At 41.0% G+C, this 16,334-nt stretch overlaps 1 protein-coding gene across 1 annotated transcript in view; it reads right to left on the bottom strand.

The window, feature by feature from the left end:
* LOC149320068 (putative N-acetylated-alpha-linked acidic dipeptidase) overlaps nt 1–16,334 on the bottom strand; it is a 45,163-nt gene that overhangs the window by 13,574 nt on the left and 15,255 nt on the right. The window contains exons 6-13 of the mRNA XM_089508260.1: nt 14,384–14,570; nt 10,361–10,454; nt 5,857–5,955; nt 4,538–4,623; nt 3,426–3,545; nt 1,948–2,030; nt 933–996; nt 215–282 (exon numbers count right to left, since the gene is read on the bottom strand). Of these exons, the coding sequence (XP_089364386.1) occupies nt 215–282; nt 933–996; nt 1,948–2,030; nt 3,426–3,545; nt 4,538–4,623; nt 5,857–5,955; nt 10,361–10,454; nt 14,384–14,570 (801 nt within the window). The remainder of the gene's footprint in view (nt 1–214; nt 283–932; nt 997–1,947; nt 2,031–3,425; nt 3,546–4,537; nt 4,624–5,856; nt 5,956–10,360; nt 10,455–14,383; nt 14,571–16,334) is intronic.

Below are 16,334 nucleotides of genomic sequence, written 5' to 3' on the forward strand. Positions count from 1 at the left end.
ACAAGGAATTGGGGGCCTGGGTTCAAATCCCCATCTGTGAAGCTCACCAGGTGACCTTGGGCCTGTCATTGTCTCTGGCTCACAGGGTTGTTTTGAAGATAAAAATGGGGAGTATAGGGTGTGTTTTGCTCCTTGAAGGAAAGCAGAATACAAAGATAACAGAAGACATAAGATAATCCTATATGTTTTTTCACATGGTGATTTGTTTCTTTACCTCCTTGGTCAGATTGTACACCAGGCTATACATCAGTGGAGTACAGTCTACTCGAAGGGTATAGTTGCCTGAAAGAAAAGAAAGATTGCATCTTGACTTTTTTTAAAAATCTCAAACAAGTTATGAATATGTAAATCTGCTGTTGTCTTCACTTGATGTTTGCTGCTTCTTTGCACAGGTGCCCATGTGTGCACACAGAAGTTTGATCTAGGTGTAAGCTCAATGAGCTCTTGAGAAGCCCTGAACTTTAAATTTCTGTGACTGTAAAAACAGACTACTAAAATGGTCAGAAAGTTTGGACAAGCCTGGCAGATTCCATTAAGTGTTAGCTGTCCTTCTCAAGGGGCAGCAAATAACCATAGGGAATGCCTCTTCCTCCTCTCTCTTCTAAAGAATGTGATCATTCCAGCAGGCACAACCTGTTTGTGTTCACCTTGAAGGCTGGATGGAAAAGAGAGTAGAAGACATCAATGCTTTCAGGACAGATTACACTCTTGCCTTTCACCAGGGGATGGTTCCTTTTTTAATAAGTGTTAAAGTACAATAGATATATTGACCTGTGGATAAGTTGACTCAGGTTTATTGGGTCAATATTTTGACTAAAATTTCTAGACTTATACACGAATTTATACAGTAACCATTAGCAAAATAAACCATCATTATATCAACTTATCTATCACATCATTCCTTTCTTGATCAAACACAGTGTATGTTTTACCTTCTATGGAAGAATCTGCATTGATATAGGCCACCGCACGCTCCTGTAGTATTTTGACATTTTCCTACAGCCAAGGAAATGTAAAAACAAATTTATGCCCATGCCCATTGCTCTCTATAAACTGGTTTACATATATATTCATTTCTTCTGAATCACATATACAATCTCATCATTTGCTGACACATTATGATGATGTTGATGATAATAATGATGACAATGATGACGAGAAGGATTTTGTGTCTGTGAATGGTCCATCCCAGATTTAACCTCATGGCTGATGCCCCTGACCCTCAGCCCCTAACCCTACTGCTATTCCTCCTTGCTGTCACTATCTTCTCACCTGTCCCTTCTAAGATATTCAACAGTGACAAAGGCAAAGTGATGAATCAGTACAGTGGAGCATATTATTCCCAATGAGAATGAGGATGTAAATGAGCACTGATAACAGTATCAACAAAGAGTCAGACCCACTCAAGGAGAAAGCTCATAGTGAATAACTCCCCCCTTCTCTATATTATATTATTAAATAATAATAACTTATTATTATTATTATTATTATTATTAAACCCCTCACAAAGTAGATTGTTGTTTTAACTGTAGCCAAGTCAACTTTGACTTATGGCAACCCTATGAATGATCTCCAAGTCACCCTGCCATCAACAGCGTCTTGGAAACTGAGGGCCATGGCTTCCTTGACTCAATCCATCTGTAATGCAGTCTTCTTCTTTTCCTACTGCCTTCTACATTGTCTAGCATTATTGTCTTTTCCAGTGAGTCATGTCTTCTCATGATATGTCCAAAGCACAACAGTCTTAGTTTAGTCATCTCGGCTTCTAATTAAAATCCCACCCCTACCATTAACACACTGCTTTCAGCAAACCATTCTCATTCTCAGGCCCATTTTATCCCATCTGCAATATGGGTATAACTCATCTCAAAAGAATGAGTTCTAAATGATTTATACAAACAGTTATAGAATGCAAAGGCTGTCATTATTAACTTATTATTGATTTACCTCAGCCCACTCTGTCGAGCCTATTAAGCCAAACTCCTCAGCATCCCAGCTGGCAAATATTACTGTTCTTCTAGGACGCCATCCTACGGTTGCAGTATTTAAAGCACCATGATTATTACAATATCCAGGAAAAGCATACTTACAGAGCATGAAACTAACAAACACAGAGATGGCCTTCTATGTCATGTGATCAGGTTTGCACCCAGCGTTTTACACATAAATCCAGTCGGTAGAGATCAGCTTTCTAATAAACAAAGTAGTTTCTGCCAAAGTTCAAAAAAGTTACTGGTTTGAACCACAATTCCCAGAATTTCCCAGTCAGCATGGAAGATTCTGTAAGCTATGGCCCAAACTAGTACTTTTTCCAACCTCTGGTTCTTGTTTGATTTAAGTTTTCCCATGTTTGGCAAACACATAGTTTGCATTCAGATGTAAATATTAGATGATAATTTTGTTTAGCCGTGTCTGGCAAACATATAGCCTGCATTCAGATGAAAAGGTACATCTAAAAGGAGATAACTGGAAATATTTGCTTCTGTTTTCAACTAACACTGGTTTGTTGTCATGTTATGGAATACAGAGCCATGTCTGTTGTAATGATGATTTGCTTTAATCTAAGCGCAGGAACTGTGTAGCCCTCCAGAGTTTGTTGAAATGATAACTTCCAGCATCCTAGTCAACATACCCAATAAAATTCAAGAACATTTGGAGAGTTACATCATTCATACTGCTGCTTTATTTGTTCAATCCAGGATCATAAGGATCTGCCTAAACATTTTGCATTCTAAGGACAACATTTGTTCAAGTTTCAAAAATGTATAATGTTTCAAACATTATACATAAGAAACTGATTGGACCATGGGTGCTGAAACAACAACTTCTGCTGCATTTGATGGTAGCGGATTAGTTTAAGGTACACAGGGCAAGCTTCACAGTGTATACAGGTCTGTCCTTCAACACCTGGATGCTCTTTTGGATTCTAGCATGTGCTGCCTGAGGCAGCTGCCTCATTCTTCCAGGGTGACTCTCGATGATAAACCAAACTTTGGATGTGAATCATTTGAACCAATCATAGTTAAAATTAACCACAGTTCCTGATTTGGAAGACATAATGACCATCTGCAGTTAGCATTATATCCTCATGAGTTCTTAGACTTGACTGTAACTCCATCAGAGCAGTCACCATATACCTGAGAAACTACTTTCATTAGAAGTTTCTAATGTCATTTTTTGAGGGTTTTATTTAATGATAGCTGGCATGCCATTTAATCGTGTTCAAGATTTTTACTGTCTGGCTCATGGTTAAAATGGTTCTTTCTCCACTGCTTTTGTTGTTGTTTAGATTGTTGTATTGCTGTTTTGCTTAATTTTATGGTTAACTACTGTGAATACTTTGAGAGAAGGCAAGATGCAATTCCACTTCCCCAGCAAACAAATTGGCAAACCGTTCTGTAGGATTTTCATTCTTTAAGCCTTACCTTCCTGTTTCAGCTTCCCCAAACTTCTGACAATCTCATGAACTACAGCAGCTCCACTCTGAGGGTCAATCCCACCAAACACCCAAGAGTCACGGTGGCCACCTAGGATAACATACCTGTCTGGAGCAATGCAGATGGGAAATAATTTTGGAATGAGGGTAATCAATTATTATTATTCAACTAATTAAAATCCCACTAAAAGGTTGATTTGTAGGGTTTACAGATTGGATCCAGGATGGGACAGACACCTGTAACTTTAATCTTTAAGAGATCTTGGAAAAGGTGGAGGAGGACATAGAAGAGTGCCCAGCTCTGTTCTTGTCACCAGGTGCATTGCAATAACACCCTCAGTGATGTGTATCCAGTGACAAGAAGAAAGCTCAAAGTCTGTCCAGTCTCACTTCCCTCCACTGGCATAGTTACAGCTGTGATGGGAAAGGACTGCTGTGGCTGAAACTTATAAGGTGAGGGAAAATGAATACCTGCATCCCACTTTGACAGAGCTTTACAGTACCTCCTCCTGCTCCATGATCAGTTGAGGATTAAATTTACAGGAGCCCAGTACCAGGTCCAATCTGGCAATCCTATTCCTGAGGAAGAAGACATGGATGGAGAAGAGCCTGGAGAAAAGGGTTTCTAAGGTTGGAGGAGCTTAGTGTGTTTAGCCCAGAAAAGAGCCTTCAAGAAGGGTTACAATGGTCATTTGCTGTACCTGAAGGGATGTCATAAAGGCATTGTTATCCAGTGCTCGAGAAGATAGCACAAAAAGAACACATTTAAATCATGAGAACAAAGGTCCTGTAGACCAGTTCTGGTTTGTGGGGCAGAAATGTCCCATCCCTGGTAGCTGATGGACTAATGGATTAACTCTTGTTAAGATGGCTTCCCAAGTCAGGTTACTTTTTAGGACAGAGAACTATTTTTAAGCCTTTGGATAAGCACAGCTGACCCATGCTGGTCCTTGAGCTACAGAGGCCTTCTTAGCTGAGGTGTCATTTTGTTTAGTTTACAACAATCTTCTTGGCTCTCTGGCCTTCTCAGTCACCACTACCTAGGGAGAAACATAAGGAGCCACTTTATCAGGTACCAGCTCTACAGACGAAATGCCTTACCTGGTTCTATTGCACCACGGAGAGTGCCAATCACATTGTAAATTGTTCTTACTTCCTTGAAGCTGTGGATATGCATTTTGACTTTGCTGATACATTTAAAAAATGAAAAAGTAAAGGTAATTAGGGGTTTGTTTTGTTTTTTAAAAAAGACCTTTAAAATGTTAATAGTTCCACACTGAAAAGAAATAGATCTTAAATTATCCTCTCTTCCCTGCATCAGGGAATATTACAACATGATCATTTTTTCCAAAATGCTGTTCAGAACCAGAGTCACTTTAAACTTATGCCTCATCCACACTGCAGAAACAATCTGGTTTGACACCACTGTAACTGACCTAGCTCAAGGGTATGGAATTCTGGGAATTGTAGTTTCCATTCCCAGAATTCCATAGTCTTAATCCAGGGCAGTTAAAGTGGTGTTAAAACAGATTATTTCTGCAGTACGGATGCAGAGCAGCACTACTGTATACAGTTTGTTATGTGCCGGGAAACCATTTTTCAAAGCCTGAGATGTTGCACCCTTGTCTCTTCCCTGGAGATGATGCATGGAAACTGAAAACTAGCCTGGAGGTCTGGCAAGTGGCAACACAACACAGGATACAAGCTCCTTCGTGGCTACTCCCAAGCCAAGGATTACCCACCCTCATGGCAAGCTGTCCTCCTCTCTGCTCACTTTCTGCTGACAGATGAAGATTTTTCTGTTTACCTAGACCTTTGAGTGCTAACTGATGGTTGCAGATGCAGGGCTGTGCTGTATTTTTTTATCATTACTATGACATTTTGTTATCTTGTTGTGTGGCTTCAAGTCATTTCTAATTTATGACAACCCTAATTCAAACCTATCCCAGGGTTTTAACACTGCATTGGGCAAACCATCCTCATTCTCTGCTTGCAATATGGGCATGACTCACTTACTTCAAAACTTTTAATATTAAATTAAAAGCTGTTTTAAGTTAATATTGCAATATGAATATTTGTTTATTTTTTCCTAGAAACCATTGTCTTAATTGCATTTTGTTTTAACTTAAATTGTGAGCCACCTTGGTCCTATATAGGGGTAGGGGGGTAGGAAGGCAGGTTATAAATGAATTTTTTAAAACTATATAGAGCAGTGATGGCGAACCTATGGCACGCGTGCCAGAGGTGGCACTCAGAGCCCTCTCTGTGGGCACACATGCTGTCTCCCTAGCACAGAGTTTGCCAGAGTTTCTTACTAGAGTGCAGGACCTGCAAAATGGCCTTGATTGTCCCAGGGGGCCCTTGGGACACAGGACTCCCACCCCTTCTCTTAATATGATATCTCCCCTTCCCATACACACCTTCTGGAAGCATTCCCTTTAAAGCCTGGCCCAATCTTGTAAGGCACAGGCAGATTTCCTTTCCAAGTGTCATCTGGTGGAGGAGGCCCACCCATCTCCCTGTTGGAAAAAGACAGCAGAACAGTCTCATGTTTTTAATTCAAGAAATATCATTTCTTTTAAAACAACAAAAAAGGCAAACCAGAACTGGGAGCAATTGTGTTCCATACCTTCCAACATTTCACAGAAGAAAACTGGGACATCTATGGCCAAGCAACATCAGAGTGTGATAAAGGTGACAAAAATCCTTAATGAGGAAGAACACACAAGCTAGGAGAGGTTGTAACAGCTTGCTTTTGCCTGAACCTAATTGGAAGGACAAGATTCTGCTCTCTCCTCTTCTCTCCTCCCTACTGAGCTAAGTGGGTGCAAGCTACTTTTGAACACTGAACTTGTTGATAAATTGAATTGAAAAGGCAAAATCAAAAGGTAATATAAGCAGTCTTTATCTATATCTGTTGGAGAAGTGACAAAACAATGTAAAGTGGACCCTTTTTATACACTGGGGTTTGGTTCCAAGATGCCCCGTGGATAACAAAATCCGGGTATGCTTAAGTCCCATTAAATATAATGACACAGCAAAATGGTGTCCTTATAAAAAATGGAAAATCAAGGTTTGATCTTTGAAATTTATACTTTTTTTGAACATTTTCAAACCATATATGCTTGAATCTGTGTATAAAAAAATCCATGTGTAAGAAGGCCGACTGTACATAATAAAAGTACTGTATTCAAAACCTATACACATACATACACATGATACAAAATGAACAAGAGCAATAATGGCAAACAAAATAATACAAAATAGCCAATATATCAAATAATATAAACTACTTTGAAGCAGGGTAACACAAAATATAATGCAAAAGAAAAAAGGCTAAGAAAAAAGGAGGGGGGGAGAGGAAGAGCACAAAGGAAAGCTAGCCTTATGAAGGCTCAACAGCCAATTAGTGTAATACACACAGCTGAAGATCACTTCCATCTCTAGCAGCTCACCATCAATCCTATAATAATCATTAACCCTGTCATGACTAAAGTTATTGATCTTGTTCCTATTCTAACAGAACTCACTTTGGAGCAATTGAAATAAGCCAAGGACAAAGGGGGAAAGTGGAAAGGACATTTTAAAAGCAACTGAAAAAGTGGGATGGCAGAGAGTTAATTGGGACTTTCCCTTCCAAAGTAGGACAGTTGGAGGGTAATGTTTCATATTGATGAAGTCAGAAAGAATAAACCTAACCACTTAAAACATGTATCTTTGTTGTCATTGTGTGCCCTCAAATAATTTCTGACATTTGGCAACCATAAGGTTTTCTTAGCAAGATTTATTCAGAGAGGGTTTGCCTTTGCCTTTCTCTGAGGCAAAAAGAGTGTGACTTGCCCAATGTGGGTTTTCATGGCTGAAGGTGGGGATTGAAATCTTGATCTCCAGTCATAGTCCAGTATACCACACAGGCTCTCAGATATGTATCTTATTCAGTTCTAGACCCAAGCTGCTTGTTCTTACTTTTCATAGCTTGGGACCTTCCTATCTTAGGGTGCACCTTCTATCCCCCTATTCATCATCCAGTGAAGGCTTATTTCCTATTCCCACAGGTGCAGATAAGGCTTATTCCCTATTCCTACAGGTGCAGGACCAGCCCTACTATTAGCCAGAGTCAACCTCATGCAAAGAATCCTTCCAGATCCTTTATAGCGATATACAAAGTTTGCAAAACTGTTGCAAGTTTGCTTTCCCACTGTGATCACTGGGGCCTTTTTTCAAATAAGCATGTCTAAGAGGGAAAAGTGTGGCTGTGTTTTCAAGTCTCCAAAAGAGAGGGGAGAAAGAAAAATCATGTTCCAGTTAAAGAGAGACAGTGTGACCCCTCAAAATATATTTGGAAACATGCTCTTTGACCTCTTTGTTCTCATCATGAAGCACTGGCTGTTCCCCCTCCCCCTTTCCATAACACTTCTCTGGCTCAGTTCAACAACTTTGTGCAAAACATTTGTAAGACTGAGAAAAGGAGTGGAAAGCAGGAAAACATGTACTGGCACAGAGTGTTCTTTCAAGAATTGTTTTCTGCAATGATCTTTCTTATAAGTCATGGTTTTAAGACAGGGGAACTTATTGCAGGCAGTTCCCAACAAGTGGATCTTCACCTCCTTCCTTTTCCATGGATATTCCGTATATGCTCAACTATAAGTCGACCTGATGTATAACTTGAGGGAAGTTTTGGGGGCCAAAATTATGGATTTTGATATGACCCATGGATAACTCAAGAGTAAAACCTAGCAGCATGTAACAAAGACTATAAAGGAGGAAGCAAAGGAAAATAATGCCAAAGAACTTACAAAAGTCCAAAAGCATAACTGTATGTGCTCATACTAAATGCTGGATGCATGAGAGAGTAGAGTGGGGTCAGTGCTTCCATGACAGATTACATTTTTGCCTTTCACCAGGGAATGGTCTCTTTTTTATATAGGAATTAAAGTACAGTACTTACACTGACCCATGGATAAGTCAACTTAGGTTTTTTTGGGCCAATTTTTTGACTCAAATTTCTAAACTAATACATGAGTATATACAGTAATCACTATCCCCATCTCCATCAATTCATATTCAGTATAGATACTGATACTTATACACAACCTTTGTGAAGAGTTAAAATACAACTCACAAAACAGCTCATAGAAATGGCACCCCAAACAAGTAGACCTTATAAGAAGAGGGGAGTTCAACACAAAGAAGCATAGACAAAACGTAGAAGTTATTATGGGACACAGAAGTCAACTTCCTAATAACCCCAGCTAGCTACCCAATTTTAAAAGTCAGGTTTCTAGTCCTTATGATTGTGATTAATTGGGATTGTCAGCATGGTAACCGGAGGCAGCTCTTATGCCTTTAATCATCATGTGGAAGTGGGAATTTCAGTGGGAATTCCTTTTTACCTGGTTGGATGTCAAGCAACACCTACTGAAATTCCCTCTTCTACACTACCATTCATAGTCATAGTACAACACTCAAACAACTACACCATGCTGGCTCTTGTATAGGATATTGTGTGTGTTGTTTGCTTCCATGCTGTTTCTGACGTATGGTGACCCTAAGACGACCCTATCTTGGGGTTTTCTTGGCAAGATTTGTTCAGAGGAGATTTGCCATTGCCTGCCTCTGAGGCTGAGAGAGTGTGACTTGCCCAAGGTCACTCAGTAGGTTTCATAGTCAAGCAGCAATCGAACCCTGGTCTCCAGAATCATAGTCCAATGCTTAAACCTCTGTGCTAAACTGGCTCGTGCAATGCACATATATATCCATGGACTTCTGTAACTGGATATAATGTATTAATGCATTGTCGCCTTATGGTTTTTCATATCGTCCTCTGAAGAACACCTTAAGAGCATCTACAGGCCAAAATGCCTCAGGCCTTTTAGCAAAGAAAAGACTATCTTTTAAGCATCCTGAAATGTGTTTCCTTTTATTTGTGTATTTCATCTGACTTACTTCTCTTAACTTTGGTATGTATGTATGTATGTATGTATGTATGTTGTACTGTGTTTTTAATGGTTGTGGCCCCTCTTGAATCTGATGTCAGGAGAAAGGCAGGGTATTAAATCAATCAATCAATCAATACATTGATGATTTCTGTTGTTTTCTCTGTGGGAGAAAATATATTCCCCTCCCACCCACATATTGTCACCTTAGTACCCACAACAGAATGTGATGTTGTAGCATGAGGCATAGCACAAAGCATCACTTGAATCCTGTCATATCTGGAGAGTGCTTCATTTGATGCAGGCACACTCCAGTAACAAAAATAGTAACTACAATGTATTTACAATGGAAAAGAAAAAATTCCTCATTCAATTACAAGTGGAATGTGACTTACTATATATATTCTTCTATAAGCCAAAAAATTTGTGCCCAAAAATGGACTCCAAAATCCTGGGTGGACATATATATGGGTCAATGTGGTAATCTCCTTGCCGAGGCTGTGATGCTTGCAAAAGTTGGTGAGGAAGGAAGAGAGAGAAAGGAGTTTTGTTTCCTGACTCTGCTTGCTGAAGCTGTGATCCTTGCAAAAAATCCTTTGTTACATACCTCTAAGTTTAACCCTTGACTTATCCACTGGTCATATCAAAATCCATGATTTTGGCCCCCAAATCTGCCCTTGGCTTATGCATGAGGTCGACTTATATACAAGTATATAGTAATTCTGCTTTAATTATTGTGAACAGAAATTAGTTACCAGTAATGAGTTATGTAGACAGCCAACACGGTGAAGCGATTTGTACGTTGGACAAGGTTCTAGGAGGCCAGGATTTGAATCCCCATTCAGTCATGAAAACCCTCAAGGTGACTTTGGGCAAATAACCCTGTCAGCCTGAGAGGAAGGCAATGGCAAACCATCTTGCCAGGAAAACTCTAGGACAGGGTACCATAAGCCAGAGTTGTGTAAATCTAACCACCAGTTGGACTTACCTCAGCAGCCTTTCAGCATCATGGTAACCAATGGGGTGGACAGGAATAGATAGACGAGCAGCTGCTTCAGCTTCATCATAGCGGTAACTGTACTCTGAAGCAAGAAAAGCACATTTGTATCAGGTCATAGAATCATGCCATGCAGGAATACATGCTCATAGCACTCCAACATCCAGCCTCTGTTTAAAAACCTCAAAAGAAGGAGACTCCACCACATGCTGAGACAGTGTGTTGCACTGTTGAACAGCTCTTACCACCAGAAAAGTCTTCTTAAAGGTTGTACAGACCAGAAGTAAGCGCCGACTTGGGGGCAGCATGGAGGTGTGGCTCTTGGACAATACACACTCTGACAAACCCCCCCCCCCAAGCTGGTGTTACACCACCTGCCTGAGTGCATGGTGGGTAGTGTTACGGCGCTCCTTTGGGATAGTGTTCACATGCCACATGCCAAAAGAAGTAGGGAAAAGTGCCATGGTGGCGACATGGACACCCTTTTTCCAGGCCAAAAAGCAATGGCCAAAAAGAAGTGGCCAGATCAAGGCCGCAGCATGCAGTTGCCATGGCCCCGATCTGGGGAGGCAGCAAGCCCCTCCTTCGGGAAGGTCTGTTTCACCCCTGAATGTTTAGGTAGAATCTCTTTTCCTGTAATTTCAATCATTGCTAGTCTCTGGGGCAGGAGAAAACAAGCTTGCTCCATCCAAAAGATGCATAAAAGGTAAAGGTTTCCCCTTTGACAAGCTTGTCAAGTCATAACTGACTGTAGGGAGTGGTGTTCATCTCCATTACTAAGCCAAAGGGTCAGGGTTGTCAAAGACAACTCTGTGATCATGTGGCCAGCATGACTGCACAGAATGCTGTTACCTTGCCACTGAAGCAATACCTATTTATCTACTTGCACTTTTACATGCTTTTCGAACTGCTAGGCTGACAGACGCTGAGACAGGAACTCCCTCCGTCATGCAGTGCTTGGGTCTCAAACTGCTGGCCTGCCAATCGTGCAATCGCCAGAGTCAGCATCTTAACCACTGAGCCACTACATCCCTCTATCCTCAACATGACATTCCTTCCAATGTAACCTTCTTTTCCCCATGCTAAACATACCCAACTCCCTAAACTGTTCCTCATAGGGCATGGTCTCCACACCTTTCACCATTTTGGTCACCCTTCCTGGGGACATGTTTCAGCTTGTCATCATGCTTCTTGAATTGTGGTGAGCAAAAATGGATGCAATATTCCAGGTTTGACCAAACAGAATAGAGAGGTACTATTACTTCTCTCGATCTAGACACTATACTTCTACTGACAAAGCCTCCCATTGCATTTGCTTTCTTAGCTGCTGCATCCCATTGGTAAGTCATGTTCAGCCTGGGGTCAACTAAGAATCCTAGATGTCTTTCGCATGTACTGCCACCAAGCCAGATAGGTATGTATGTATGTGTATATGTATAAACAGACACAGACAACTCCTGAAATTCAAGATGCTGCACAGTATTTAAAAGAAAAGCATATCACTTGTAGACACCAACCTCAATCCAATTGATACTCCCAGCTAAAACAGGCCCACTGCATCAATGGGATATATGTAAGTGTTGACTCATCAAGTTCTCATTGATTCAGTGGTTCTGCTCTAGCTAGGACTAAGAATTGATTTTGGCCATATAAGATGCAGGAGGGGTGGCTATTGAGGACCACACCATCCCCTGCCCCCCAGCCATAGAATTTGCTGCCCCAACTCCAGTTGCCACTGAAATTTGGTGTCACTTGCAATAACTTTCTATTGTGCAGGAGACTGCAAGAGCATCCTGTACCACAGAGTCATAAGAAGTCATAGAGCAGAGTGCCTGTTCCCCTCCTTAAAGCAAGAAGGTAAAAAAAGGGAGGAAACCTCCTTATATTTGGCAATATGGATAGTGATGGCAGCAGCAGTTTCCACTTCCACAGCAGTGGATTGGTAGTAGCAGCGGGGCCCATAAAATATGGTTGCAGAGGGCACTATTTGTTTCTGGCCTATATCAATATCATTTATTTAAGTGTGATAACATTGGCAGCCCTAAATTGTTTGGATCTCAATACTTAAGGGAATGCGGCGATTGATTTATAAATCAATATCTGCTCAAATTAGAGAGAACACATTGAAAATTATCTATAAATGGTGCTATTGCCCACTTAAATTGCACAAGATTAATAAAGGAGTAGCAAAATTATGCTGGAGAGGATGTGGAGAGTTAGGAGATTGGAATCGTAAGGGGCTATTATATCCAAGGATATGAAAATTTTTGGAAGAGGTCTTAACATGAATAAGCTGTATAATAGGAGAAAAGATCCATTTCAGAGGAGCATTACTTTTTATTCCTTCATTTGAAAATGAAAATGAGAATTTACCAAATAAAGACCTTATATTATTTTTGGTTTGTGCTGCAAGGATGGAGATAGTCAAAGTATGAAAATAAAACCAGGAGAACCTTTCAATACAGAATTGATTAAATAGACTATGGACCACAGCTTTATCTGAAAAATTAACATAAGGTTAGAGAGAGGAGAAATAAAATAATTTATTTGAGGCCATACGAAAACCATTTATTAGTTTTATGTGTCAGAGTAATAGCAAATTCAAACCACAGGTAGATCAGGTGAGATTTTGGATACATGACTAGTGGAAGATATGACTAATATTAATGAAAATTTTTAAAAAATTACCTCTATTTAAATATCTAAGTAAGAGGATTGACAGCGAAGTGTTTTGTACAAATGTTATGTTTGGGGGAGGGGAGGGAGGGTGTCAGGGCAAAGTAAATACATATATTTATGTGTAGATATGTAGAGCTGTATACACAGATACAGCTGTATGTATAAAAAGGTAAAGGTAGTCCCTTGACATGAATGTCTAGTCATAACCGACTGTAGGGAGTGCTGCTCATCTTCGTTATTAAGACAAAGAGCCAGCATTGTCCGAAGACGACTCTGGTGGTTATGTGGCCAGCATGACTGCACCGAATGCTCTTACCTTCCCACCAAAGTGGTACCTATTTAACTACTTGCATTTGCATGCTTTTGAACTCCTAGGTTGGCAGAAGTTGGGACTAAGGATGGGAGCTCACCTCATGGTGAAGCACTCAGGCCTCGAACTGCCAATTTTCCAATCTTAACAGTTGTTAAAATTAGCATCTTAACCCCCCAAGTCACCACATTATTTATTATAGATTATTTATTATAGATAGATATAAATAAAGATGTTATTATAATGGAGACGTGTGTGTGTGTGTGTGTGTGTGTGTGTGTGTGTGTGTGTGTGTTTATAAATGTTTATTTCATAAACGTGTATATGTAAAGCATTTATTTTGGTTTGATAATAGAAATGAATAATTAAAATTCAAAAATGAGATTAGACAGATATTGGAGTTTATCGCATTGCCTTTGCTCCTGCGTAAGAAGGCAGATCTTATTGCATTCACCCATCGCTTGGCAGTATGCAGCCAGTATTCAACTCAGGCTTCTCCCACATCTTTTCAGGAATGGGATTTTCCTGTTCTGGAAAAGCTGTGACAGAAGCCCGGGTTGCATATAAAGGAAGTCATTATTTGTGTATTCTGTTATCTATATGTTTTTATATGGCATGTTAGTCTTGAAGGCAAAAGAGAATTATGGCTGCATCTGCACTGCAGAAATAATCTGGTTTGACACCACTTTAACTGTTCTGGTTCAATGCTATGGAATTCTGGGAATTGTAGTTGGTTGACCCTACTAATTTCTGTGACTCTGGTGACACAACCAACTACAACTCCCAGAATTACATAGCATTGAGCCAAGGCATTTAAAGTGGTGTCAAACAGGATTATTTCTGTAGTGATGAGAGATATGAGCACCTCCTCTTTAATTATCCCAGATATTAGTTATCCTTTCTAATATATCCCATAATATTGAAAACTGACAGCACATTACCTCCATGAATCCAAACCATTCATTATGTTTATTTCAGAGTATAGCTCTGGGGGATGGAGCTAAAGCTGTATTCTCAGTATTCACCTTTTGCCGGATATCCTGGCGTGAGCGGGTCCCCAGCACCATCCAGGATCAGCACATTTCCACGTTGGGCTCCACCTCCAGGAAGATTCCAGCCATCTGGGTAAGGATCTACTCCAGGAGCACAGGAATTAGCAGGGTCAGAATATAAAATAACACCCTTGGCACCAGCCATTTCAGCATTCTTAACCTAGGGAAGGAAAGAAATCCCACATAGTTAAACTAGGGAATTTGCTATTACAAGATGTAACTGCCAATGTGAGTGGTTTTAAAGGGACACTGGATAGGTTTATGGACATAGGGCCATCAATTACTATGAATCCAGATAGCTGCATAGTAACCCCAATATCAGAAGTATTATGCCTCTATATATCAGGTGAGGAGTGTGCGACGGAGGGTACAGAATGTACGTTCTGCTGGTAGACTTTCCATAGACAACTGGTTGGCCACTTCTGGGTCAAAAAAATGGTGACATACTATGTCCCTTTGTAGTGGCTGCAGCAAGGGAATAACTAGACATGGTGATCACTGGTTTCTAAGGTTTAAAGCCAGCAAAAAGAGCCCTCCTGGTATGCCTCCCCCCGAGGATCACCTACCTGTGTCCTTGTATATGTCTCTAGTGCTGAGGAGTCGCTGATAGTGGCAACCAAGCATGGATGAAGCAGAGGGACTGAGTGAGATCAAACCAAAAGACTATCAGGCCCACCGTATTGTCCCCACAAAGGCCAGTCAGATGCCTACAGAGAGTCTAGAACTGCCCTTGAGCACAAGAGCCCTCTCTCCTACAGCTTTCCCCAGCAACTGGTATGAACTGACATAACCCTCTCTTCCTCACTCCATAAAGTTCTTCCATGATGGATACAAGAGATTCACAAGCACTCTTCCATTCATGACCTGACCAGATACAGAATAACTACATTTCAGCAAAGCTGAGGTGTCAGGTGCCCCAAAGCTAAGGCATCAAGTGGCTGCTATGGGGGGTTGTGTTTTTAGTCACCTTCTGGGAATTATGGGGCTGTAGTTCTAGTCTCATCTATAACCGATTTAGCAAGAACCCTCTATTGCTTTTCCTAACACCACAAGAAAGTTGTTGCACTATTGAGAGTCATGGGAACTGAGGGAAGTACTGCCTCCTACTGAACCCCTGAGCAGCTTTCCATTGACCATGGCATCCTTCTGGGCCACCTCTCTGAGATGGGACACTGCTATGCAGAGGTTTTGGTCTTTCTTGCAAGGGAAAACTCAGAATGTGGTATTGGGGGACTCCTGTTCTACTCCCTGGCTGTTGGCCTGTGGGGTCCCTCAGGATTCTGCTCTGCCCCCCATGTTATTTACTATCTACATGAAACCACTGGAAGAGGTTATCTGGAGCTTTTGGGTGCAGTGTCACCAGTATGCTGAAGACACTCAACTCTACCTCTCCTTTCCATCTGACTCCAAGGAAGCTGTCTCTGTACTGAACCAATGTCTGCTGTCAGTAATGGACTGGGTGAGGGCAAACAAATTGAAAATTAATCCAGATTCCTGCTTAGTCATAAAGCAGGGCAGGGAATAGGGACTGTACTCATGCTAGGCAGGATTACACTCCCCCTGAAATCTCAGGTTCACAGCTTGGGTGTAACCCTAGACTCAACTATGAGCCTGGATGTCCAGGTTTCAGCAGTGGCAGGAAGTGCATTTGCACAGCTTTGCCCATTTCTTGAGATGTCAGATGCCATGTCAACCACTGGGTGACCTTGGGAAGTCTCTCTCTCATACACAAACACACACACTCAGCCTCAGGGGATAGCAATGGCAAACCCCCCCTGAAGAAACATGCAAAGAAAACCATGTGATAGCTTCACTTTAGGGGTACCATAAGTTGGAAATGACTTGGAGGCACATGACAGCAACAATGCACAAAGAGAAACCTTCAAGTCATCCTGTCATCAACTCTACACAAAATTTGACAATG

The sequence above is a fragment of the Sceloporus occidentalis genome, unplaced genomic scaffold (assembly GCF_023333645.1).
Source record: "Sceloporus occidentalis isolate IW3139 unplaced genomic scaffold, rSceOcc1.0.p SCAF_2, whole genome shotgun sequence".
In the NCBI taxonomy this organism is placed as follows: domain Eukaryota; kingdom Metazoa; phylum Chordata; class Lepidosauria; order Squamata; family Phrynosomatidae; genus Sceloporus; species Sceloporus occidentalis.